This window comes from Periplaneta americana, chromosome 15 (assembly GCF_040183065.1).
Source record: "Periplaneta americana isolate PAMFEO1 chromosome 15, P.americana_PAMFEO1_priV1, whole genome shotgun sequence".
Taxonomy (NCBI): Eukaryota; Metazoa; Arthropoda; class Insecta; order Blattodea; family Blattidae; genus Periplaneta; species Periplaneta americana.
Genome location: NC_091131.1, coordinates 54,532,562 through 54,556,524, shown reverse-complemented (window position 1 = coordinate 54,556,524; position 23,963 = coordinate 54,532,562). Strand labels below are relative to the sequence as shown.

Here is a 23,963-nt window from a genome sequence, read left to right as displayed (position 1 = left end):
ATTTTCCTAAACAAATTTGTTTTTCAGAAGTTCTGTTGTTTATGAACACGTCTAATGGATATACATGTCGAATTTATTTTGCTGTTATCTACAGCTTTATATGAATTTCGCATGGACTAGCTAACACGTACAATACAATATGATACCAAAGTTATCGGTTTGTATACGTGCTACAGTTTGCTAGAATTACATTACTCTGTCTTCATTAGTGTGATTGCATTAAATTTATATTAAATTTATTAGTAACGGAACTTTGTAATGAAATAGACCGTCTTTCTCGGCAAGAACACTATTTTTGGTGGCACTTTTATTGCTGAGATTACTTTATCACCACCGCAGAACGCGATGCTACAGGCGTGAACATGTCATGGGTTAGTTACCGCTATTAAGATATTGTAAGAACTTGTTTACATACGCTAGAATTTTGAAATAATAGTCTATCTGAAACTACGAGTCAAGGTGATGACTATGATGCTGGCCAGTTACACAGTAGAAGTTCGATTCGCCATCCACTATCGTAGCTTCTACTGCCACTGTTTTAACTAATAAATCTTATTATTATCGAAATTATATTAATTGTTGTTTTTATGGGATCATTATTCTGGTACATTCCTTCTGGGTGATTAACAATTGCATGATCTCGATCATCGCTGATCACGCGCCGTTGTTTTTCGTAATGCTGTGACTACGAGCGTTTTTTGCATGTTTTACGACGTTGCATGTAATGATAAATTTTCCATACGTATTTTTTAACAATAGCCAACAAAGATCACCTTCTAGAGACAAATAATATTTAGAAATTATTGATCTTCAATATATTACATAAACCTAAATGCGGTATGAATTCGAACGTGATAAGGAGTCCCCCTTCACAAGATTCCTTTGCGTCCAAATCTCCGACCTACCCGGACACTGCGCGTCAGATAAGTCAAAAAACTTAGTTTATTATATGGAGTATCTACAGTATGTAACCATCTTGTTCGTACAGTAATATTTTTATTAAAAATAGACAATTTTGTTAACGGAAATATAATTTATTTTAATGGGTTAAATTAAAATATGAAAAAAAAAACAGTATCTTCTTTTCAGGATATATAATAAACTTCATCAAAATGTTCAATTCACTATAAATAAACATACAAAATAAAAAAAAGTGCACATTTTATGCAACTTTTCTGTTCGTACATCCAATCATTTTGTACTTTTCAAAGTCTTAATTGCCAACTATTACACAAAATTAATATCTTGTAACACATCCTTTGGCTTTTATGACTTCCTCACATCTTCTTTTCATTGAAGAGACAAGTTTCTTGCAAACCTCTGGCGTGGTATTCTGCCATTCTTCTGCCACTATTCTTCTGAGCTCTGGAATGGATGTTACCTTGCTATTTCGTACCCTCCTTTTCAAAGCTGGCCACAAATGTTCGATAGGATTTAAATCCGCTGATTGAGGTGGCGTTTTGAGTTGATGGGGAACGTTCCAAATGAGCCAGGTCTCGACGATTCCGGCAGTGTGTTTAGGGTCGTTATTATGTTGAAATATATAACTACCCTGGAAGCCCATTTTTTTTAGCACTTTCTTTCAAATTTGTCATAAGAATATTCTTGTACATCATTTTATCTATAATTCCATCAATGAAGTGTACGTTTTCGACTCCAGAGGAAGACTTACAAGCCCATATCATGATGGAACCGCCTCCGTGTTTTACAGTAGGAATAGTATTTTCTTTCCTAAAGGCAGAGTTTGCCTTCCTCCACACTCTGTTGCAACCATCTGAGCCGAAAAGATTTATTTTCGTCTCGTCGGACCATATTACACGATCCCAATAGTCCTCCTCTTTAGAAACGTGTTCGTTTGCAAACTGAAGTTTATTTATTCTATTTGACTCACTAACAAAAGGTTTCTTACGTGGAACCCTGCCATGATACCCGTGTTTCCACAATACACGACGAATGGTCTGGTTAGACATTTCTTTTCCTATAGTGTCTTGTACTTGTGAACGCAGTTTTTCAATGCTTAACCTAGGGTCACGTCGAATTTGTTGTACAATGTATCTTTCGTCCCTTTCATTTAATTTTCTTTCTTTTGGTTTTCGCCTCAAATTCTTCCAAGACCCTTCATATTTAAATTTGTTTACAATATGCTGAACTGTTGAATGTGTATGTCCAACAATTTTACTTATTTCTCTTAAAGACTTACCTTTAAGGGCAAGTTTAACAATAACTTTCTTCAGATATTCTGAAAACTGCTTTCGCTTCGCCATCTCGTACAGTACTGTCATGCTTGCAAGGTGAAAATGTAAACAAGGGAAGCCACCACTCAGCAGTAGCAAGCACGAACCGGTTAGCGTATTTTGAAACAGTGAGATAGGGCAAGACTTGTAAGTGTACGAACAGAAAAGTTGCATATCCAACACAACGAATAAGGCAGATTTCTTTTTAAAATAACAACAAATGTTTTAAAAATACATTATAATTAAATATAATAGCGAATATTATGAATAAACTGCACATGGTTATATACGTGAAGAAGAAAACAAAATTATCTTATTTTACAGTTAAAACGGACGTCATCACAAAAAAAATAGGGGCTGTACGAACAAGATTGTTATATACTGTATATCGTCGAAATGCACTGTTCCGTTAATACAACGATTCTTGAGAATTATGACATAAAGGGATTTTATAAAATTAGCAGGAGTAGCAGACCGGCCACGAGTTCTTAGAGCGGAAGTTCGATCCCGGATACGGGCAATAAAATTTTATTTTCGCTATAAATTCCAAAATAGCGATGCCAAATCAAATGGAAACAAGTTCTATTTTTAGAGATAAAGATGGCCGGAGCGTGATGCTTAACCACTCAACTCCTTATATATTTAGGCCACTAGAAAGATCGACATAGGATATGGGAAAGAGAAATTTCCAGAATTTGACCTGTCTTATCACGTTACAGTTTTATTTACATTGACATGACAATACCCATCATTGCCCTCCATGCTTAGAGTGCGTGAGGCAAGCACATAGCTTGCTGTTTTCTTTGTCTCTTTAGGATTTAATGTTTTTCTTATTACTAAACTTCCCTGCGGTGGCTGAGTGGTCAGATCTTCAACTTGTCACGCAGGCGATCCGGTTCGAGTCCCGGTCAGGTCTGGGTTTTTCAATAAGATTTTCCATTGAAAAATCCAGTCACATTTTTGGAGAATAAGGTCGCATTTGTTTTTTCTCGGGGTTCTCCTGTTTCCCCATGATAGGCATCTACATAATTCCTTCATAATTTTCTGAGATGTTGATACAGCGTCGTAAAATAATATACTAAAAAAAATAACCTTCATAATTTCTCCATTCTGTCACAATTCCATAGCATTGCCCGAACGCCGACTGGCGACGCACGAAGGAGGTTGGTGTAGGAACGAGTAGAGTTGCCAGCTCGAAACTTGGGTACGCAACAAACCTTAGTGTAGTCAGCCGGTGTAGGTTTGGAATGCGCCTAGGCAGAAGGTTAGCGCAATAGATCCTGAGCTGAGTCATTGTGCCCCCCGCCCCGAAAATTCCATTCTATCCCATACTACTAAACTTAGGCTAATTGTTATAATATTTGTAAATAATGTACCCTAATTCGTATGGATACATCTTAGGCACAGGATTAACAAATACCTACAGCAGGTACCGGTAGTTTCCGACAACGCACGTGACAGCGATTAGTATAAGTTCTTACTTATTTCGCAACAACGCGGAAACCTACCTCTCTACTTTCAGGACGTTTTATCTAGACATTTTTACGTACCCAGCTTCAGCATCAGTGGTGCAAAATAAATAAAATAAAACATTAGTGGAAATTACGACTACAAATCTTTAAACTAACTAAATTTCTTTATCTTAAAATAGCATTTAAATTAATGTGTACAAGATTATACCATTTGCGTCACAGAAGGTCAGCTATGTCAGCAAGCAAGGAGATTAATACGAAACCACGTCAAAGCCGGCCACACAGGAGGCCAACAGAATTCTTTCCTTGATGAAGAACGTAGATTAAACCTCTGTGAGTGAGAAATAATGTTACAAAAGTAAATAGGAGATAGGAAACTGCGTATTAATATAGGCCTAATAATAACCAATGTGCATTCGCATCGTGTTTTGATGTTGTCTCTGGTCTATTATTTCAGTTAACGTAGTATTTACCTAAATATTGATTTTAATTTTCTGTCATTTCATTTATTAAATGTTGTATAATTTTTTATCCATGCAATCCTGACGTGACAAAGTTATGAAGCGTCTAGATTGACTAATATGATCATCATAAAAATGTGTAAAGTATAATCATTCTAAGAAGTGTTCGACTCTGCATTGGTCAGTCCATCTATAAATGCAGTGCTCGGTGACTATCGTTACCTATGACATTAAGAAACATCCCAGATCTCTTTCATTTAACTCTAAAATTTGTTTCTTATTTAGTAACATTTTAAGGGTATATGTACGTGAACGACCACAATTATTATCAGGAAATGCAGGCTCTAAATATCTAAAATTTTATAAGGAAATAAACTCACAATTGGACAAAAATTACAAGGTACCACAACAAGACTTATTAGTACTTAAATATCTGATAAAAGTATTTATGTCTGAGAGTTGTCTACTTTTCAGAAATAAGTGTTTATTACATGGATGAAAAATATTAAAGACGTCAGAGAGACCATAACAATCTTGTGGTTACCAAATGATGTAACTGCAGAATTATTATTTTTTTTTCATATTCTGATAAAACTGGTTTGAAAAATATTATTAGTAACCTTTTTTATACTTTTATCACATACCTAAGTACTAATAAGTCTTGTTGTGGTACCTTGTAATTTTTGTCCAATTGTGAGTTCATTTTCCTATAAAAGTTTAGAAATTTAGAGCCTGCATTTTCTGATAATATGTGTGGTCGTTCAAGTACATATAACGACAGAGGCTACACAGAATGGTGATGTGATGAACGGCGATAAGAGTGGGAAGATGACGTAGATAGTCGTAAGAAATCTGTCAGCTACAGATCTCATAGATTTAACAGTAGTAGAACTCCTTTTTTTGGGCGGAAGGCTGTCAGTACTAACAGTTAATTTCCGCAAAAAATAGGCATACTAAGTTAACACATTCATTACTTTGGAAAAAATAAATATAAATGAGCCTCATATCCAGATCTAAAAAACTAACTTTTCGGGATAACTTGTGGCAAAATAAATATTTAAAATTGTTGATCAGCGGATCCGTGAACAAATCACAATAGCAACAAGAAAAAAATATATATTTCGTTGTATAAGATAGTAAATGCAGAAATAATTGTAGGGGAAAGATGATATCCCGAGAAAAGCTATCCCAGCACCGTGTTTATTTAAACAAATTCCTCTCGGACTCGACGTTTTTTGAACCTAGGATGCTTTAACCGTTCGGTCAACATTGGGCACCCTGCAATGTTTATACAACAGAGAAAATTACGATAAGACTAGCCTCTTATCCTTAAAATATACTGAAACACCAGCCTTTTCTTGTCCTGTGAATGCACACAAGAATCTTTCTTTAAGTGGACATTTATTTTTGTGAACCATTTTATTACCCAATTTACAATATTAGTTTCGCTACTGTTGGGCAATTTTCGCAGTGACTATAATATGCCTGTATTAGCTTGTCGCTATTACGCGTTTATTTGTCGGGTAAGCAACGCCACGAGCTCAGAGCGTGTGATTGTAATTATCGTGACTATTAACGCCTGAGAAGATGTGCACAAATAAAGTATTTAGCGTCGCTTTGCACTAATCTCTCTCATAATATGCAATGAACTAAAAGATATCCTCTTCGAGAGAAAGCGAGGGCACTGATGAAGTGATCAAACCTGTATGTATTACGTTTTCCTTCTTCATCTTTTTCCTTTCTTCCTTCCTTAATTTCTTTCTTTCTTTCTTTCTTTCTTTCGTTATGAGTTTCTTGTTCCTTCCTTCGTTCTTGTTTACATTCATTCCTTCCTACCTTTTCTTTTTTATATTTTTTTCTTTTATGTTTTCCTTTCTTTCTTCCTACCTTCATTTTCTTTTATTGTTTTTATTTTTCTTTCTTCCTTCTTTTCTTTTTCCTTTCTTTTCTCTTTTTTTTTCTTTTCACTTTCTCATTATATGAAGTCTTGCAATGTTACAAAAAATCGATTTCAAATTCAATTTTTTCTTTTCATTTTTCCGTTCCTTTAATTTTCATTCATTATTTCATGATTATGGCCCACAGCGCTGTGAACTGCAGCAGTTAGAGTTGGCAAAGTCATCGCTTATTTTTGATACAAAGAATTCTGAAAAAAAAAAAAAGTTATTATAATATTTAAATAATATTAGAACGTCTCAAATTACACTTCACAATTTTATCAACCCCAGCAGCATATATTTCAAGGAAAACACCCTAGTTAAAAGATGATCAATATTTCCTTTAATCATTGCATTCTTGCTTTCTTGACTTCCAGATAGCAATGCATGGACGTCATATTTCTAACGAAAATATTCATACTCTAACTAGATTTACTCGAAGCTCATATTTTGGGTATTTTTGGAAATACTGTACATAAGAAGGGCATACGGTGGTGAGATTCTGGAACGTCGGGTCAGCGCGACGCCGAGTTGTAATTTTATTCTTATTTCATTTCGTTCAACTGAGTAGTTAGAGAAAAGAGAATTAACCATGTAAACAAAATCTAGGACTATGATTGTGTATGTGTATTCCGCTTTTGCTTTTGTATGATAAGCAAAGGCGGAATACACACACACAATCATAGTCAAATTGTGATAGCTTATCGGTATATCTTCAACATGAAATTCAAAATCTAGGACGTCAATGAAAATGCCAGAAATAAATACTCTTATTCAGAAGTTCTCCTTGAAAAAGCTATACTTGGTTGCAAGTATATTGACCTCCGTGAGTGAGTGTATGTATGTACGCAAATGCCGCGAAGTTATACACAGACGTAGGAGAGGCGAGTTTATTTTTAGATGTGTTTCATCTCGCAAGGCCGAGCGTTGTTGTGTTTCTGATCTTGCAGTCATTGATAACTGCTCAGTGGCGGCAGGTAACTTCTGTATCGACGCGTTTCCGAACAAGTGTTAAAAATCGGTGCAATTAATGATACATACCAATTTTAAGAACGGTGGATGCTATATTTCCGTGAAAATAATGAAATATTTTTTGGAGTATCACAGTGCTTTCTTTTATACTTCGTGCTAAAATAAAAACTCTATAAAATTGTACAATACATAGCAAGTGGATTCAATTTACACGCATGGACAATTAATTAGTTGCGTACCAGTTATGAATATGTAGCGATTTGGTTAATTCTGTTCAGAATCTTTTCTCATGGCCCTTCGAGGATTTAAGATAATTAGGCAGTGCACTGAAGGCAGTAAAGAAAGAGAAGTCTGGAAAAGTAATAGATTAAAGAAGGGGCATAGCAAACATTTTTATGATAAGATTAGTATTCAATTACCTTATTATATTAAGCACAGATGAATTTCCAAATTTTGGCGAACGGAAACGTTCCACTATTGTTCGTGTAAGAAAACGGATTTTAACGTGATGCCTGTTTATGCTGTATTTTCCCAAAAAATGCCTAGTTATAGTAAAATTTTGTATTCTATTAAAATGCTCGTCATAGGAAACATATTCAGACATTTGTTAGGTTTGTAAGTACCAGTGTAACTTCTCTTTGCCAACAGGGCGTCCTTTAGCAAATCTGCATAATTGATAGTCTAACATAAACTAACGTGGAGTTATTTTGATATTGAAAAAAACACTATGACCGAAAATAAATCATTACGAACTTTATAAGTAATTAAATAAATAAAAACATCGAATCTTTTTTCAGTGTCATTCTGACTTGAAGAAAGCTGTTATTTATTAAATGTAATAATCAAGCGTTTCAGAAATAGTCTTCGTCTTGTTTTTCTTCTGGGTGCAGTCTAGAATTTGTCTCGGTAATCACTATTCATTAATTATTGTGAAATGTATTTCATTTTTATTTAAAGTTTTTGAGACTGTAATGCAAAGATTTTGAGCTTTTGCACTATGTCAATGCCCTCAAAAAAAAGTTTCCAGATTACTTATAGACTATTTACAAGGGAAGAAAAGGAAAAGAGGAACGTATTTGAATTTCTTATAGAATGGGTGTGATACCTAATTCCTATAGAATTTCATTTTTTTTGTATCCTAAGGAAATGTATGCAGCTCTTCTCTTGAAAAATTCCTTTGTTTAACCCTTATTTTTGTTTCAATTTAGCTGTCACATAGTATTTCTTGAAATTTAACTAATTTGGTCTGAAAATCTTAATGACATTCATCCCATATAACTAAACACATTTATTTATAATAGTATATTACCTATTACAATTTGCTCGATATAGGCCACAAATCTATTGTAATGCGGACAGACTATATAGAAGTTTTCATGTCGAAAAAAAAAAACAAATAATAGTTTTGTTCGGAATTGATATCCTGAATTCGATATGATTATGTTACCATTGACGTATACAATACGAGTATATTAAAGTGCTTATAGTAGCCTATACATTCTATTCCATTCTGAGCCTATTTAATTCATTTAAACTTCAAGTAATTAAGACCATAGAGGGAAATCTTATCTAACTCCTCCGTTAATCTTAGATATGCCATTTTGTTATTGATTTTTATTTTATATGATTTGCAAAAACCATTTTGGGATTTGTTTATAGGATAATACCTAATAGGTTAATCTTTTTATCATTTCGAAGTATTTACAAAATCTTTAAAGACTTTAAAGAGTTATATCGGGATACAAAGAGTAAACGCCCCTCTCCCTCTCAATTTTTCTCTGAACGGTTTCAATCACACTTTCAATATATCACACACAATGCATTGTTTATTTATTAATATTTGCTTATCTCAAACTCAATTCCTACAAATCGGCATCCCACCTCGGCAAAGCGCTTACTTTTTCCTACGTTGCAGTCAAGCAGCAAAGACGGAGATGGCGCATGCCTGCCTATGTAGGGGAAGGTGAGAGTAGGTGAGTGGAAAAGTACCGGCACGATGGCGTGCACGCAGGTGTCGGGTCTCAAAATCGTCGATAAACGGCCACATTTTTCACACACAAGCTGGTCGGCATTCCTGACAGGCACAACTGTAGCCTGTAGTTCATCACGGGCCTGGAGGCCAAGCTGCGATGGTTTGCATTTAGACAAGAAGCCCTGACCTCGGGGCGAAGGAGGGGGCATAGCACGCGGTTACAGCGTGATCACCCGTCCTGTCCAAGTACATAAAAGTAGCGAAGCTTCCCACAGCTGGTAGAGTGCGCAACGTATCGCCGACCGAAACATCTGTTACATAACAAAGAGAAGTGTCAGTGTGTTTTTGTGCATTCCAGAAAATTTTTTCTGGCTTTTCGGGAGTTGAAAAACGTCCCGCGCGAGTTTCATGGCAACATCCATAACGCTCAGAAATTCGCAGCTAATTCTGTACCAGAGAAAAAACCAGAATCAAAAACAAAGACAGACTCTATAGCGAAGGCTGATTTTGTGATCTTGAATCTGTGATATTAAGCAGTATTGTTATAGTTCCTACAAAATGACTCTCATACGTCAGAGCAATGCGTACCTGCTGCTGGCCGCCAAAAGGGAGTCCAAGGCAATTCTCCATGTCCCCTCAATGGACCACATACCCGGTAAGATCATCTGACATCTTTAACCACTGGTGTTCGTTGACCATCAGTCCAGTTTTTTATAAGACCATTCTTCTTAATGTGAAATAAGCTTGGTCTTTAATGACAATTTAAGCCTTGGTTTTTGTGAACCGACGCATGCGAGTTACAAATCCGGACTATACGAGAGATAGTGAGTGGTTTCGCATACCTCGCAGTTATAGAAACCACTCACTATCTCTCGTATAGTCCGGATTTGTAACTCGCATGCGTCGGTTCATAAAAACCAAGGCTTAAGATCGTCCCGTATTAAAATAGGTTCATAGATTCGAATTTCTTGCGTGTTATTTCCTGTGTTGTGTGAGACGGGGAAGTGCGTCGTGCTGACACTTTCGTGAGTTCCACAACGTATGTTAGTGGTAGTATGATGTGTATTATATAAGACGAAACAGTGTAACTTAAACCATGCCTTTTACAATAACTACTACTACTAGTAACAACAACAACAACAACAATAATAATAATAATAATAATAATAATAATAATGTGAGTTGATCATTTTACTTCAATATTAGTGGCATAGGGTACCGGTACCCCATTTTGAGTACAGAGGTAACGGTTATACACGTACAAGTAGCCTATAAGCTAGACATAGCATCATGGTATCATAACTGAATGTGTCCTATTTAAATGCATTGTTGCAGGAAGTGTCAAGATGGCGTGCAGCTCTGTTGTTTTAGCAATTGTGCTGTGGACCTCACTTCAGTTTGGGGTTCAATTCAGCCTGATGTCTCCAATCGATATTAAGGCCCTAAGGGTGCCAGTGGCCCTCCAGGCCTACGAGTCTTACATCAACTCCTTTGCAGGTAATTAGTACGATCACTGATCAATCAATTATTGTGAAGTACAAGATGTAAGTAATGGAGGATCTCTTAAGTTCCTTTTCGGTTGGAAGGTTCTTAATGTTAATTATATGTCTACTGTTCAATAATGAAGTAATTACACCTCTGTTTTACAATAACGACTTGGTTACAGACCTGCCTCTCCTGAACCATTATCGTGTTGAACGCGCTGCTGGAAGAAGAGCCAAGATGTCCCGCCTTCCCCATGTGGATGATGAGGCACTCAAACAGTCTGTCAAGTTCAGTGAATCCAACCTGGGCCGGGAGACACGCATGGAGAACAGCCTTGTGTGGTCCAACACCAAAGTCAGGCAGGACTCACCACAGCACGGACAACTCATCACATCATGCCCCTCTGATGAGGCCATGAGACTTGGCAAGGATGCGCTCATTGCAACCAAGGCTTCGCTCTACATCTCGCATAAGCACTGCCAAAGGTGAGCTGTGAAAACATCCATCCATATTCCAAATTTCAATAGAAAAGGTGAACGTTTTTGGGCTCCTTAAAGACAGTTTGATTATTACTAACACATGCATTGTGCAATTTTATAATAGTGGTAACCCTTGACATTAATTAATAATATTGTCTCTTAATACCGTAACTCTTCAGTAGCCTTAAATGATCGAGCAACCATGGTAACTGATAACAGTAATTAATAATCTTGTGGTCGTGGTAACATACATAATTAATAATCTTGCACTCACATGGTAATCCTGAACGGTAGCAATAATTGGTAATCTTGTAGTTTTCAGTTATTCATTCATTCATAATTTTCTGCCTAAGGGCAGGTATTTAAATGCAAACCTGGCATTCTCCAATCTCTCCTATTTTCTGCCTTCCTCTTCGTCTCTGCATATGATCCACGATGTCCTAAATCTAATACGACGTATGTGATTTTTCCAAACTTCTCAGGAGAGACATAAAACTGTTTATTATTTGTACATTCTATCTATTTGAACTACCGAAAAGCACAATATTCAGTAAGAATGTAGTATTCTACTGAAAAGTTTGAAAAATCACATACGTGATATTAGATCTAGGTCATAATATCGTAATGTAGTCTATCATCTGATATCTTCTTCTTCCCCCTACTCTTCTCCCGTTCACCATTCCTTCCAGTGCATCCTTCAGCAGACAGTTTCACTTCAGCCAGTGACCGAACCAATTCCTTTTTCTCTTCCTGATCAGTTTCAACATGATTCTTTCTTCACCACTCTTTCCAACACAGCTTCATTTCTTATTCTGTCTGTCCATTTCAAACATTCCATTCTTCTCAGTATCCACATTTCAAATGCTTCTATTCGCTTCTCTTCACTTCGTCGTAATGGCCATGTTTCTGCCCCTTACAATTCCACACTCCACACAAAGCAGTTCATTAGTCTCTTCCATAGCTCTTTCTCTGAAGGTCCGCAGAAGATGCTTATTTTTCTATTACAAGCTTCCTTTGCCATTGCTATTCTCCTTTTCACTTCCTGGCAGCAGCTCATTTTACTGTTTACAGTACACTCCAGTATTTGAAACCTGTCTACTCGCTCTATACTGCCGCATTTAGAATTCCCATATTTACGTTCTGTATTTTTCTTCTGATAACCATGGTCTTCGTTTTGTTTGCATTTATCTTCATCCTATACTGCTTACTTTTCATTATTAGTAGTAATTAGTCGCGTTTTTTCTTTCACACTCGGTCAATAAAATTTCTATCTTCCTTTCCAGTAATCCGATTAGGCTTGATTGGCTTTTTGGTGAACGTGTGTTCAGTTCTTTGATTGCATTATTGAACACTCAAAGGATTTTCATCGAAATATTCAAATTATGGCTATTATAATACTTGTTACATTAAAACTATTTACAGTTTAATATTGTTAAATCAAGATCAATTTTGAGAGTTACTCTAAATAAGGTTCTAAATGTTAAAAGCGTTTTAATTCAAATTTATATCAGTATGGTACATGCTACTTTAAATTATTTATAAATGTCTTCATTACAATTTCTTTCCACGATTCTTTTGTGACTAGAAGTAAATTTTAGAGATCACTTTATTTACAAAATCCCACCCAGTAGCTCACAATGTAGCTTCAATACTCATTATTCGAAAACTTATGAATTTGAAGGACACATAACATATTTAGTAACTGGGTACAAAATTTTGCTTACAATGATGAGTTCACAATACCGTACTTAATTGTCTTGTGGTTCTTTACAGGTTTGGAATTGATGATGATGAATGTGGAACCTTCGTGAAATCACTGAAATTGAATGCAACTTCCCTCGGAGGCACATGCACAGCCCAGTACAACAACAAAGGAAAGTGTTCCAGTAAATACCGCTCAGCTGATGGATCTTGCAATGTCAAGGCATGGGGCAAGTCCCTCACGAGCTACATCAGATTGATCAAACCCCAGTATGCTGATGGTGAGCATCCTGTTATGTACTCTGCCTACAGTTTGACACAAATAGAACTTTAGTGTAAAATTTGTTTGTTAGAAAGAAATATTTCTGTTTCCTTGTTGCCAAAGTCCGTATACATCGGTTTGATGTACTGTATAAGATTTATGCGACATCTATTTTAGTAGTGTTTAATTATGTATTTCGTTTATTTAAAATTGGATCTGAATGAATACATGTAGATGAATCAGGCAGAATTATCGGTTAACTATTTCTTATCTCGCATAGTTCCCAGCTTTGCAGACAGAAGTCTGTGCGAGGCTGCATGTCATGAGTTCGCAGAGGTATCTTACGTACAAAGCAGCAAAATTATATAAAAAGTCGGATACAGTAGTCCTTCACGATCCTTATGCTTAAATGCCCAAAATGAAGAGCGCCATTATAAATCATTTAGATTTATGTACCATATTATAGTATTGTAAAATTGTTAAGGAATTAAATTTGAACTCAGAACATGTAATTTATTATTATTGTAGCATCAGTGGCAAGTAGGGCAGTCATGCTTATACCACAGTCTAGTATATATAGTCACGAAGCTCAATATGTAATAAATATGCATCCATAGATAGTTGCTAGCCACTAGGATCGCTACTATCGCGTCATTACAGACAATGCGAAATAGTACCTGCACAGTCTGTTGTTCCTAGCAACCTCAACAACTCAAGCTTCGTGACTGTATATACTACACTGTGTTTATACAGTATAGAGTAATGTTCTTTGCACTGACAAAAGAGACAACCAATTATACTACTTTTTTTTTTACGTATACACTCTGAAGATAAAACTAAACACATAATCTTAGTGACAAATATTATTGTTGTTCAATGTGCTGCACTGAATTTTTATGTCTTTAATGGCAGACACAAAAATGTTGAATCCTTGTCCCACTTATTTGAGAGGATATTTCCGATGTGTGCATTGCTGTTGCTAGACGGAATTATCGTGTAGCGTGGAGTTCCAAACCTTATTTCATTTTGTTTCTCAACTCCACAGGTATCCAGGAACCTCGCCCTCCTGTAAGAGGCAAAGCCCTTCCGTCTGCCCGCTACATCAGTAGGGAGCTCATCAAAGAGTCTGACGTCACAGACAGTAGCAAGACTCTGGGTCTGATGCAGTGGACAGAGTTCATCGAGCTTGACCTCGCTCATACACCTGTTAGGAAGATGGGTAAGCACAGCTGGAATCATTGTGCTGGCCATGCACTGGGAAGCTCAATCAGCCAACTTGTTAATATCTGTCTCATTTTTTTACAGTTCACAGTAGCAACTCCATCACCTGCTGCAGGCACGACGGAGGTTTTCCAGCTCCACGGTACATCCATCCAGCATGTATGCCTGTCAGCATTCCAACTAATGACCCATTCTACTCTAAATACCGACAGCGCTGTATGAATTACGTCCGTTCTGTCAATGCCATGAGACCAGATTGTCACTTCGGTCCTGCAGAGCAGGTGAGGACCAAGACAAATTTTATTACCAGTAAGGCATTCTTCTTGTGTTTAAATAATGTTTTCCACAATGTATTTAACTTTCCATTTTGAATCTTGCGTACACCACTTTTAACACTTGAATATAAGTATTTGATTAACTAGCGGACTTACTCGTGTTAATTATGTAAGTTTGTGCGACTTACAGCTGTTTCGGTGCTTCATCACACCATCCTCAGAGCTTACTAGATCTCGGCGTCATCTCGAACTTCTCTGCCTGTTATGTGGGTGCGTTTCATTGTTGAAAGGTGTTTAAAAAGTGTGTGTGTACTGAAATTGATCTGTGTGTTGAGAATTTGATCGGGGTGTGTTTTAGTGTGTTTGTATATTTCGTATTGTTCTAGTGTGTTGAGTTTTTGGTTCTTGGGTTGTATGTGTAGGATTTCCATGTTGGGCAGGCAGGCAGATCATTCCAAACACGCTGCAAAGAACACATTAAAGCTATAACCAGAGGACACAATACATCTACATATGCCGATCACATAGCTAATGCTAACCATACATACAATAACATAAATGCGGACATGGAAATCCTACACATACAACCCAAGAACCAAAAACTCAACACACTAGAACAATACGATATATACAAACACACTAAAACACACCCCGATCAAATTCTCAACACACAGATCAATTTCAGTACACACACACTATTTGACTCTACTTTTCAACACCTTTCAACAATCAAACGCACCCACATAACAGGCAGAGAAGTTCGAGATGACGCCGAGATCTAGTAGGCTCTGAGGATGGTGTGATGAAGCACCGAAGCAGCTGCAAGCCACACAAACTTACATAATTAACACGAGTAAGTCCGGTAGTTAATCAAATATTTATATTTAACTTTATTCAGTGTAATTAATATGAGTAACACTAATGAAATTCTAAAGAAACATTTTAAAAATCGTCACGACATTTTTAATGTAGAGTTTTGGGCTCAAATTCCAGTGTACTGAAATGGAAGCGTTTGATCTTCTTGAAATTTGTCTACAAAGTCAAAGGATCTGGCTTACTCTTTTCTGCCTCCATAATTTCCTTTGTATCAGTATCATTGCAGTAACCCACGAGACGAGATTTGCTTCTGTTTAGAGACCTGTTAGTCTGTGACGTTTCCAGAGAAGACAATATGGCTATCACGACATTTTTTTTCTTTTTCTCTGTTGACTATTGTCTTATCATTCTCTTCAATTTTGACGCCTTATTACCACCTATTTCTTGTTACTGTTTACCTCTCAAGTTTCGACTGACTGAGGGAAAAGCTTTTTATATACCATTAATTTCTTTCTTGTGTATCATGTATATGGTTCTTAATGAAGTTTGTGCTAAGTTCTATTGATTTCTAAAATCGAACTACAGACTTTCTCATCCACTCATTCTAATTGTCAAAGACTGAATCACTTTGTTGTTGTTTATTTTACAGTAGGCAAAATATTAGATAATGTAATTGTATCACAATAGGGAAAACATAACAGGAATGTGAAAAAAGTTAGTGATTTTTAATATTATGCAACTTCATTTTTCAGATGAATCAAGCAACTCATCACCTCGATGGCTCCATGATCTACGGCACTACAGAGGAAAAGGCAAAAACGCTCAGAACTTTCTCAAATGGTCGTCTCTCCACTTCTGTGAAAAATGGACATGAGTATCTACCACTATCTGAAGATCCGCTGCAGCATTGTCAAGTCACGTCCAACACCTCGATCTGCTATGCATCGGGTGATATGCGTGCCAATATGCATCCACAGCTGACTGCCATGCACACCATCTGGTTGAGAGAGCACAACCGCTTGGCAGATAAGCTGGCCAGTCTCAACCCACAATGGAATGATGAGATGCTCTACCAGGAAGCCCGCAAGATCGTCATTGCCGAGATTCAACATATTACGTACAATGAGTGGATGCCTCACGTTCTAGGTGAGTATGATAACATCAGATGGTTTCATATACTCATTTTTCAATTAGTTATCAAATGATTGACCTTGATAGCCTGCATAATACAACTCTCATAAGTACCAAATTATTTGACAGTTCTTTTAACGATTTTTTCTGTTTTTATAGGCTCTAAGTTTACAAAGAAGATGGGAATTCAACTTAAGAAGACAGGATTTAGCAATGATTTCGACAAGGGCGTCAATCCAAGCATTTCCAACAGCTTTGCCACAGCAGCCATACGCTTCAGACTGTCCATGATGGATGGGAAAGTCAAGTAAGTAACCTTCTTCTCTTTTCAGTTTAATATTTATAAACATCCAAATAATTGGAACGATTGTGGAAGTGTGTTTGAATTTCTGAAGAAATACATCAATATATTATCCCTCATCAACTCCAAATCAATTCAGTTAATCCCTTAAGGTTGCTATAATTCAGAGAAAGATTCGCTTCATATAAATTCTCTCCATGTATTTCGTCCAGTAAGCTGAGACCTCTCGATATTACCTATATGTTTTGAAATTGCTATGAAAGATAATACATATCATATTGTTGACATGAGAAATATTAAGGATTTAATTATTTTCTTCAATTTCATATTTTGAAGGAAAATAAGTTTTCATCAGTGAAGAGATAGCCTAATCAAGTGTTCGCCCAATTCTCATTTTGCACTTTCATATTTATCTGTTCCCTGGAATAATATTATTGCTTTTGAAGCAATTCATTCCATAAATTTAGAACAAATTTAAAAACCAACTAAATTTCATCCGACTATGACATTCATTTTGAACTGGTTCTTGTTGCAGGATGTACAATGAGGAGCGCAGCACAGATAAGTTCCTGCAATTGAGAGATCACTTTAACAAACCAAGCACCATTGAGGAAGCTGGACACTTGGACTCGCTGGTGCGTGGATTTGCCACACAGCAAAGTCAGAAAAGTGACCTAAATTATGCTAATGATGTAAGTATAATTGTTGTTATGTAAATATGTGTTGAGTTATAAAATGATGAGATTTGTGCACTCAAAAGTTGTTTTATTTCCAACAGCTGATTCAAATGCTTTACAAGAATGATGGAGAGTTTGGGATGGATGCTATGAGCTTGGACATCCAGCGGGGGAGAGACCATGGGCTGCCTGGATATAACCACTACAGAAAGTTCTGTGGTCTTCCTGCAGCAAAGAGCTTTGATGGCTTCCTTGACGTCATGCCAAAATCGGTAAGAATGCTGGATAACTTAGGCATAAATACAAATTCAAGTCTGAGTATATATAAATTGGTTCCAATATTCCTAAAAGTGTCTTATTGTAAAAAGTTGAGGTTGCAAGGAACAATTCGCTGAGATTTCATTAAAATTTTCTGGCTCCAGAACTTTACGTTTAAAACAATTAGAGTCAACAAAAGCAATAGTAAAATATTCGTAGAAGTAAAGTAAAATATATACAAAAAAAATGAACATAAATTACTCCGATTCATTAAAAGCAAGATCAGTAAGTTTGTTGCATACAATTTATTTCAGTGTGGTAAATTATCGTTAGTTTATTGTTGCCGAAATTAGTGTTTTTGGTCCAAAAATTTAAAAGGGAGGTTAATATGAGGCATAATAAAAATGTTTCGGTTTAGCATCACAGAATTGTAATACATTAATTTGATTATTCTGCTCATTATTGATGTCTCAGGAGAAATTAAATTAAGACATGCAGATTACATATTGTCCCGCGCCGTGGCATCGTGGTCTAAGGCACCCTGCCTAAGGATTCGCGTTACGGAATGCGCACTGGAATGGGGGAAGAAATTTTCTCATGAAATTTCGGCCAGTGTATGGAACTGGTGCCCACCCAATATTGTGATGCACTTGGGGAGCTACAATAGGTAGCGAACTCTGGTTGCGAAAGCCAGCTATAACGGTTGGGGGAATCATTGTGCTAATCACACGATACCTCCATTCTGGTTGGATGATCGTCCACCTCTGCTTCGGCATGTGAACGTGAGGTTAGCAGCTGGCTGATCGGTCTGGGCCCTTCAAGGGCTGTGGCGCCACGTATTATTATTATTATTATTATTATTATTATTATTATTATTATTATTATTATTATTATTATTATTATTATTATTAGATTACATATTAATGGAGAAGAGGAGGACTGAAGTCAAATAATTCTAAATACGGACATAACCCATAACGAATTAGTAAAACAAAACAATTAAACGGAAAAAATATCTATAAAAAGAATGAAATGTCAGATAAAGAAGTTTTATGACAGCCAAGAATATTAATGTACGTATAGGGTATAGGTTTGTTTTATTTCACTTGCAGTATAGACTAGTACATTTTGTTTTATCAATACTGCACCTCTGCATTAAGAAAGCTGCAATCTTACAGTACCAGTACACATTTATTTTATGTAGAACTCTTTCAAAAGTTGAGTCATATGTTCTAAGATTTGTACTGAAAAGAAAATGATCCCGTGTTTCAGACTGTAGCTAAGCTGAAAGTTGTGTATGCTCACCCTGATGATGTGGATCTGCTGATCGGAGGCATGAGTGAGCGGCCTGCAGATGAAGGTCTTGTTGGTTTTACATTCCGCTGCATCATTGAAGACCAGATGTCCAGAACTAAAAAGGGAGATCGTTTCTTTTACGACGTGCCTAACCAGCCACATTCCTTTACAGAAGGTAAAAATAACAAGCACGATAAAATAGTTTTATAGTTTGTAGTTTTTCATTACACATTACAAGAGGTAAAATTTTCTCATAATCTCATTTCCATTCAGTTCATGATAAGAGATATCAAGAGTTCATTATTAATTGTATAATTACTGAGCAGAATTTTATATTCACGTAGGTCCTACAGAATTAATTTTTTTTTAAATAGTTTTTAAGACTCTTTCCCTTATTGAGTGTAGTAATTTAGTAACTAAAGTGATGGTATGCACACAATATTTAAAACACTAAAAGACAGACAACAGTTTTAGCATCAACATATCCTTCTTTTGTTATAGCTCAACTTGCTGAGATCAGGAAAGTGAGTCTGGCACGTGTTTTGTGTGATAATGCAGATGGCGTTCAAAAGATGCAGCCCAACGTGTTCGTGAAACCGTCTGACAGGTAAGAATAGAATAATTTGGAAAAATATCTAAATCTGTGAAATGGAGTTTTTATATTGAAAAGTGAAGGCAGGAGCCACAGTTCTGGCCACGTGATCTGGATTCGACTCCAATGTCCCTGAGCAGAGTTTATGGCTAACAATATAACTCTTCGGGTATTTTTTCTAAGTACATACTTCCATTATCGAAGGCACGCAGTAACATAGTGATTAAGGTGCTATGCTACAAAGCCGAAGGTCGCAGGTTTGATTCCCATTGGAATCATGGATTTTTTCACTTGAACTAATCCTTCTGGCTACACTGTGGTCCTGGGGTCGACTCATCCTTTAACAGAAATGACTGCAGGGGAGTTTATCTTGATGGTAAAGGTGGCAAGCACATAGGATTAAAATCTCGACTGCCACTAATGCTGATTGTCTGAAAAAATTGGAGTTTTAACCTCCCGTTTTCCTCTCTTAATTGAATACAAAAATCTGTGTAACTTGACCATATGGAAGTCATAACAGTAACAAGGAATATTAATAAATCTTGAAGAAGTACACAGAAAAATGGGACCCTACCGAAATTGTTTTCAGAGCACAGAAATCAACTATTCAGAAAAGAAGTAGGTTTATTTACAGCGAGTTTAACATGAAAAAACAATCTGAAATGAGATATGTCAGTTGACCTCATACCATATGACTGCAGAGGAATAAATAAAACAATGAAATGTGAGCCTGAAGAAGGATTATGCTCATTGCCATAGTATTTAACTTTGTTGGTATACATGGATGAAATTTTCTCAATGGTAATAACATTTTTTTCTTTGTTACAGCAATCAGCTGACGTCCTGCAGTGGGGATGAAATTAAGCAGCTAAGCTTCTCACCATGGAAGCAAGAAACCAAGAACTCGTGAACGTCTCTGCCCATCATACTTGTCACATTGTAATGTCTAGTGAACATTCATCATGACAGGTGCTCCACTGTCAACGTGGCATGGAGGAAGACACAGCAAATGAAAGAAAAATACCCACTGGGAAATATCTGTATTTGCTAAAGCGACCAATTTCTCTAGTATGTAAGGGATATTTTGAGTGCTTGTGCATTCTTGGCTGCTGTTCAGCATTTTGTTGCACACGAAAGAATTCAAAATGAAGCCTGGTTCACATGAGAAAGATATCCATATTATGTAAGTATCGCTGAAATTTTCATCATACAGAGCTAATATTTGCTGGCTAGTGACTAAATTAATTGCTTTATTACAAGTACAGTATGAGAATCAGTATTTTGGATATGATCTAAGTGACAGCTGATCCCTAATCAATAACCTGTGAAAAGTTGTATATATGATTTAATTACACAATTGGGGAATGTAGTCGCTTTTACATATTTTAAATGCAGTAAGTTTCTAACTCTCTTCCACATTATGTATGTGTCTGCTAAATTTAGTTAAATGCTAATCTGTTTCACAATTTTACTAGAATTTTGATTGTAATCTGGCCAGGAAATTTACATGCGTAATATCATTATATACAGCGACTAGCAAATAAACTAACCCTGTATGACTGACCAGCAACATACGACTGATGCAGCTATTGCACCTATTCCCGAAATTATCTGAGATTCCTGAAGAATGTCTCAAGATATCTATGTGACAGGTAATTAAAACCTCTGCTCATAAAGTTTGTTATTGCACAGTTTTTTTTTTAAATTCATTGCAAATAGTAATGCGGGGGTTTTTGCTTTTAGATATTTGGGAAAGGTGGGAAATTCATTGTTTTGTGCTTTATAGTCAAGATCTTAGTTGATTTTTACTAGAGATGAGACAATACAGGATTTTTGTTACGGTACTTGGTTCTTATATCAAAATTTAAGATCCAATATTTGAAGTTTTGTTCACAACCTGTCACCAAACTGTGATCCTAAAAATGCCAAATAATAATAGTAATATCGTCAACAATCAAGTGGTTACAGTGTTAGAAGGGAAAAAGTGACGGAGGTACATAATAATCTCATATACATGAATCTTAAAATACTCGTAAAAAGGTGTTCTCTAGATTTACTTCTCTAAAGTATTTCTTAAAAATATGAACTTTTTAAATGTAGGTCTATCCAAAGCCAGTAAATTGCATTTGTTTCAAAAGGCTTATTTATACCACGACAGTGAGGTTAGGTTTATTTCCTTATAGATAAAGGAGTGCCCAAAAGTCGCGTGATCAACCTCTCCCTGAACATATTTGTTCTGTAAATTTAATTCCAAATTCCATTTTTATTACATTGTATGCTTTACATGTAACAATTATTCGAATACATTTTCGTGGCATTTTGAAGCTGTTCTCAAAATGTTATAAAGTATTCAGCATGTCTTTAGTAGTATGGATAAGAACTCAGTACAGTGCAAGTATTGTCTCGTCTCTAAAACATATTGTACCCTCTTAGAGTGACGACATCGCTGAACCAGGCTTTGAGGCGTGTGCACGGGCAGACATGCCACACAATAAGACTGTGAATCTATGAATCTTATGAAGTACCTTTGTTATGCGTCGCGATGAATGTCGGGTCGCAGAATAAGAAATTACAAATGGCTGTAAACATTCACTGCAATGCAAGTAGATTATTTAGTTAACTGTATTTATTTTTAAATGAATTTGTAGATTTTTAACTGTGCAAAGAATCTTACACTCAAACTTCCTCGTGAGGGAAGTCTGATAGTACCAAAGCCTCCAATTACATTTGACATTATTTAATGAAACGTGCCATTTTGCATACTCACTGAAAAAACTGATTTCCATTATCAATTTCCATGTAGTTTAACTGCATAATATGCTCAGGGCTTGAAGGAAAATTTAATCATTTCAAATATCTGAAAGCAATATTTTTGGCATGACTACGTGTATTACATGATGTCTGCGTTTATCTTAAACCCATTGCCTGTGATCAGTGTGTGAGTAGATGTGGCTCTTTCTTTTGTGTGAAGTGTGTGATGTTACAAAGCGTATTTCAGTTGCATTTATCACGAATATTTGTGTAAGATTTTTTGACATTTCCTGCCAAGAAAAATGTAAGATATTGATATACTTGGCTTCCATGAGCAATATCTTAGTTATTACTGAGAGAGTATTTGACTTCCAATGTGTAAATGATGATTTAAATAATAAAATTGTTAACATTTCATTTGGTTCGAGGTAAATTAAAGTTATAATTTCATTCCACATATTCAACTTAGTTTTATACGTGTTAAAATTTATCTTCGGTAAATTTTTCTCAAACAGATGTACTCGTACTGAAGTACACAAAATATGAACTATTCATTTTCTTTTCTTTTTTCGTTTATGCAGGAAAAATTTAAATTGCTATAGTGCGTAGCTTTTTTTTTTTTTTATAATTTATATCACACATCCATTAACACTATATATGCAAATAGTCTTTAATTGTGTAAGGGTACTTTACGAAAAAAAGAAATTGAAAATTACAGTATTGTTATTTCTTACTGAGGCTAATTTAGAAATGTTATTTGCTTATTTTGTTGTATTTTAAATGTTGTTAATTTTTTTTTTAAGTCTTCAATATTCTCTCTCAATAATGATTATGAAGAAGGCCGTTACGGCTGCTTTATTTATGTATTGTCACAAAGACTCATTTTTCATTATTGTATATAATAATCATCGACTCATTTCATTGTACTTACTTTAAATTCATTGTTTTATAGTCATTTTCATACATATTCAGTGAAAAAATAAATATATATTTTTACGAGACACAGATGTTTTACTCTTTCGCACTATCCTCCTATATTTTCCTTAAATTCTTGAGCAATTTCAGGCTTGGTTGAAAAGAGAACGATTACGTGTTATACTAAGGAGGGGGCATTTACTGGTGCAAAGGATGCGTAAGTGTAGGTAGGGCTAATTGTTTTTTAATTTCCAGCAGACATAAAAAGTACCTGATTCACAAGGAACAATTTTAATAAATACACGTGTGTGAAATATGAAACACGATAATTAAATTATTTAACGATCTCTGAAATGTTATGAAACGTTAAAACTTGTTAAATTAATAAATTTAAATTACACAATGTTTCAACATATTTAATTAATGTTAAAAAAGAACCTATATTACGATACAAGGTTAGGAAGTGCGTTTTACAAAATCGTGGAAAAGTCGGAAAAACGAGCAGTGCGAGTTCTTCAATTTCCGAGATTTTGTAATGCAATTCACAAACATGTTCATATTTTGCACGATAGTACCCATATTTTGAAAATAATATATATTTTTTTAAATATTAATATGTAATACCTAAGTACGTTAGACTATGAACAGCTGACGGATTCTCACAGGCCTGATTCTCAGCAAGAAGTTTGTCATAGATGCCGGTAGATGGCAGGAGTAGTTTTAATTACAATCCTAGAGCAGTTATTTGTAATATT

At 35.7% G+C, this 23,963-nt stretch overlaps 1 protein-coding gene across 4 annotated transcripts in view; it reads left to right on the top strand.

The window, feature by feature from the left end:
* The window catches only part of LOC138714960 (peroxidase-like), a 54,900-nt gene extending 31,606 nt beyond the window's left edge, over positions 1 to 23,294 (top strand). For 3 of the 4 annotated variants that reach the window (XM_069847276.1, XM_069847277.1, XM_069847275.1), the window contains exons 3-14: positions 10,384 to 10,545; positions 10,715 to 11,018; positions 12,786 to 12,994; positions 14,021 to 14,194; positions 14,281 to 14,477; positions 16,040 to 16,433; positions 16,578 to 16,725; positions 17,255 to 17,411; positions 17,498 to 17,668; positions 18,927 to 19,125; positions 19,452 to 19,557; positions 20,371 to 23,294. In XM_069847276.1, coding sequence (XP_069703377.1) covers positions 10,395 to 10,545; positions 10,715 to 11,018; positions 12,786 to 12,994; positions 14,021 to 14,194; positions 14,281 to 14,477; positions 16,040 to 16,433; positions 16,578 to 16,725; positions 17,255 to 17,411; positions 17,498 to 17,668; positions 18,927 to 19,125; positions 19,452 to 19,557; positions 20,371 to 20,452 — 2,292 coding nt within the window. In that variant the 5' untranslated portion in view covers positions 10,384 to 10,394 and the 3' untranslated portion in view covers positions 20,453 to 23,294. Of the gene's footprint in view, positions 1 to 8,720; positions 9,704 to 10,383; positions 10,546 to 10,714; positions 11,019 to 12,785; positions 12,995 to 14,020; positions 14,195 to 14,280; positions 14,478 to 16,039; positions 16,434 to 16,577; positions 16,726 to 17,254; positions 17,412 to 17,497; positions 17,669 to 18,926; positions 19,126 to 19,451; positions 19,558 to 20,370 lie in introns of those variants that run through there. The other variant, XM_069847274.1, reaches the window with a different exon arrangement.
* Positions 23,295 to 23,963: the final 669 nt, after the last annotated feature.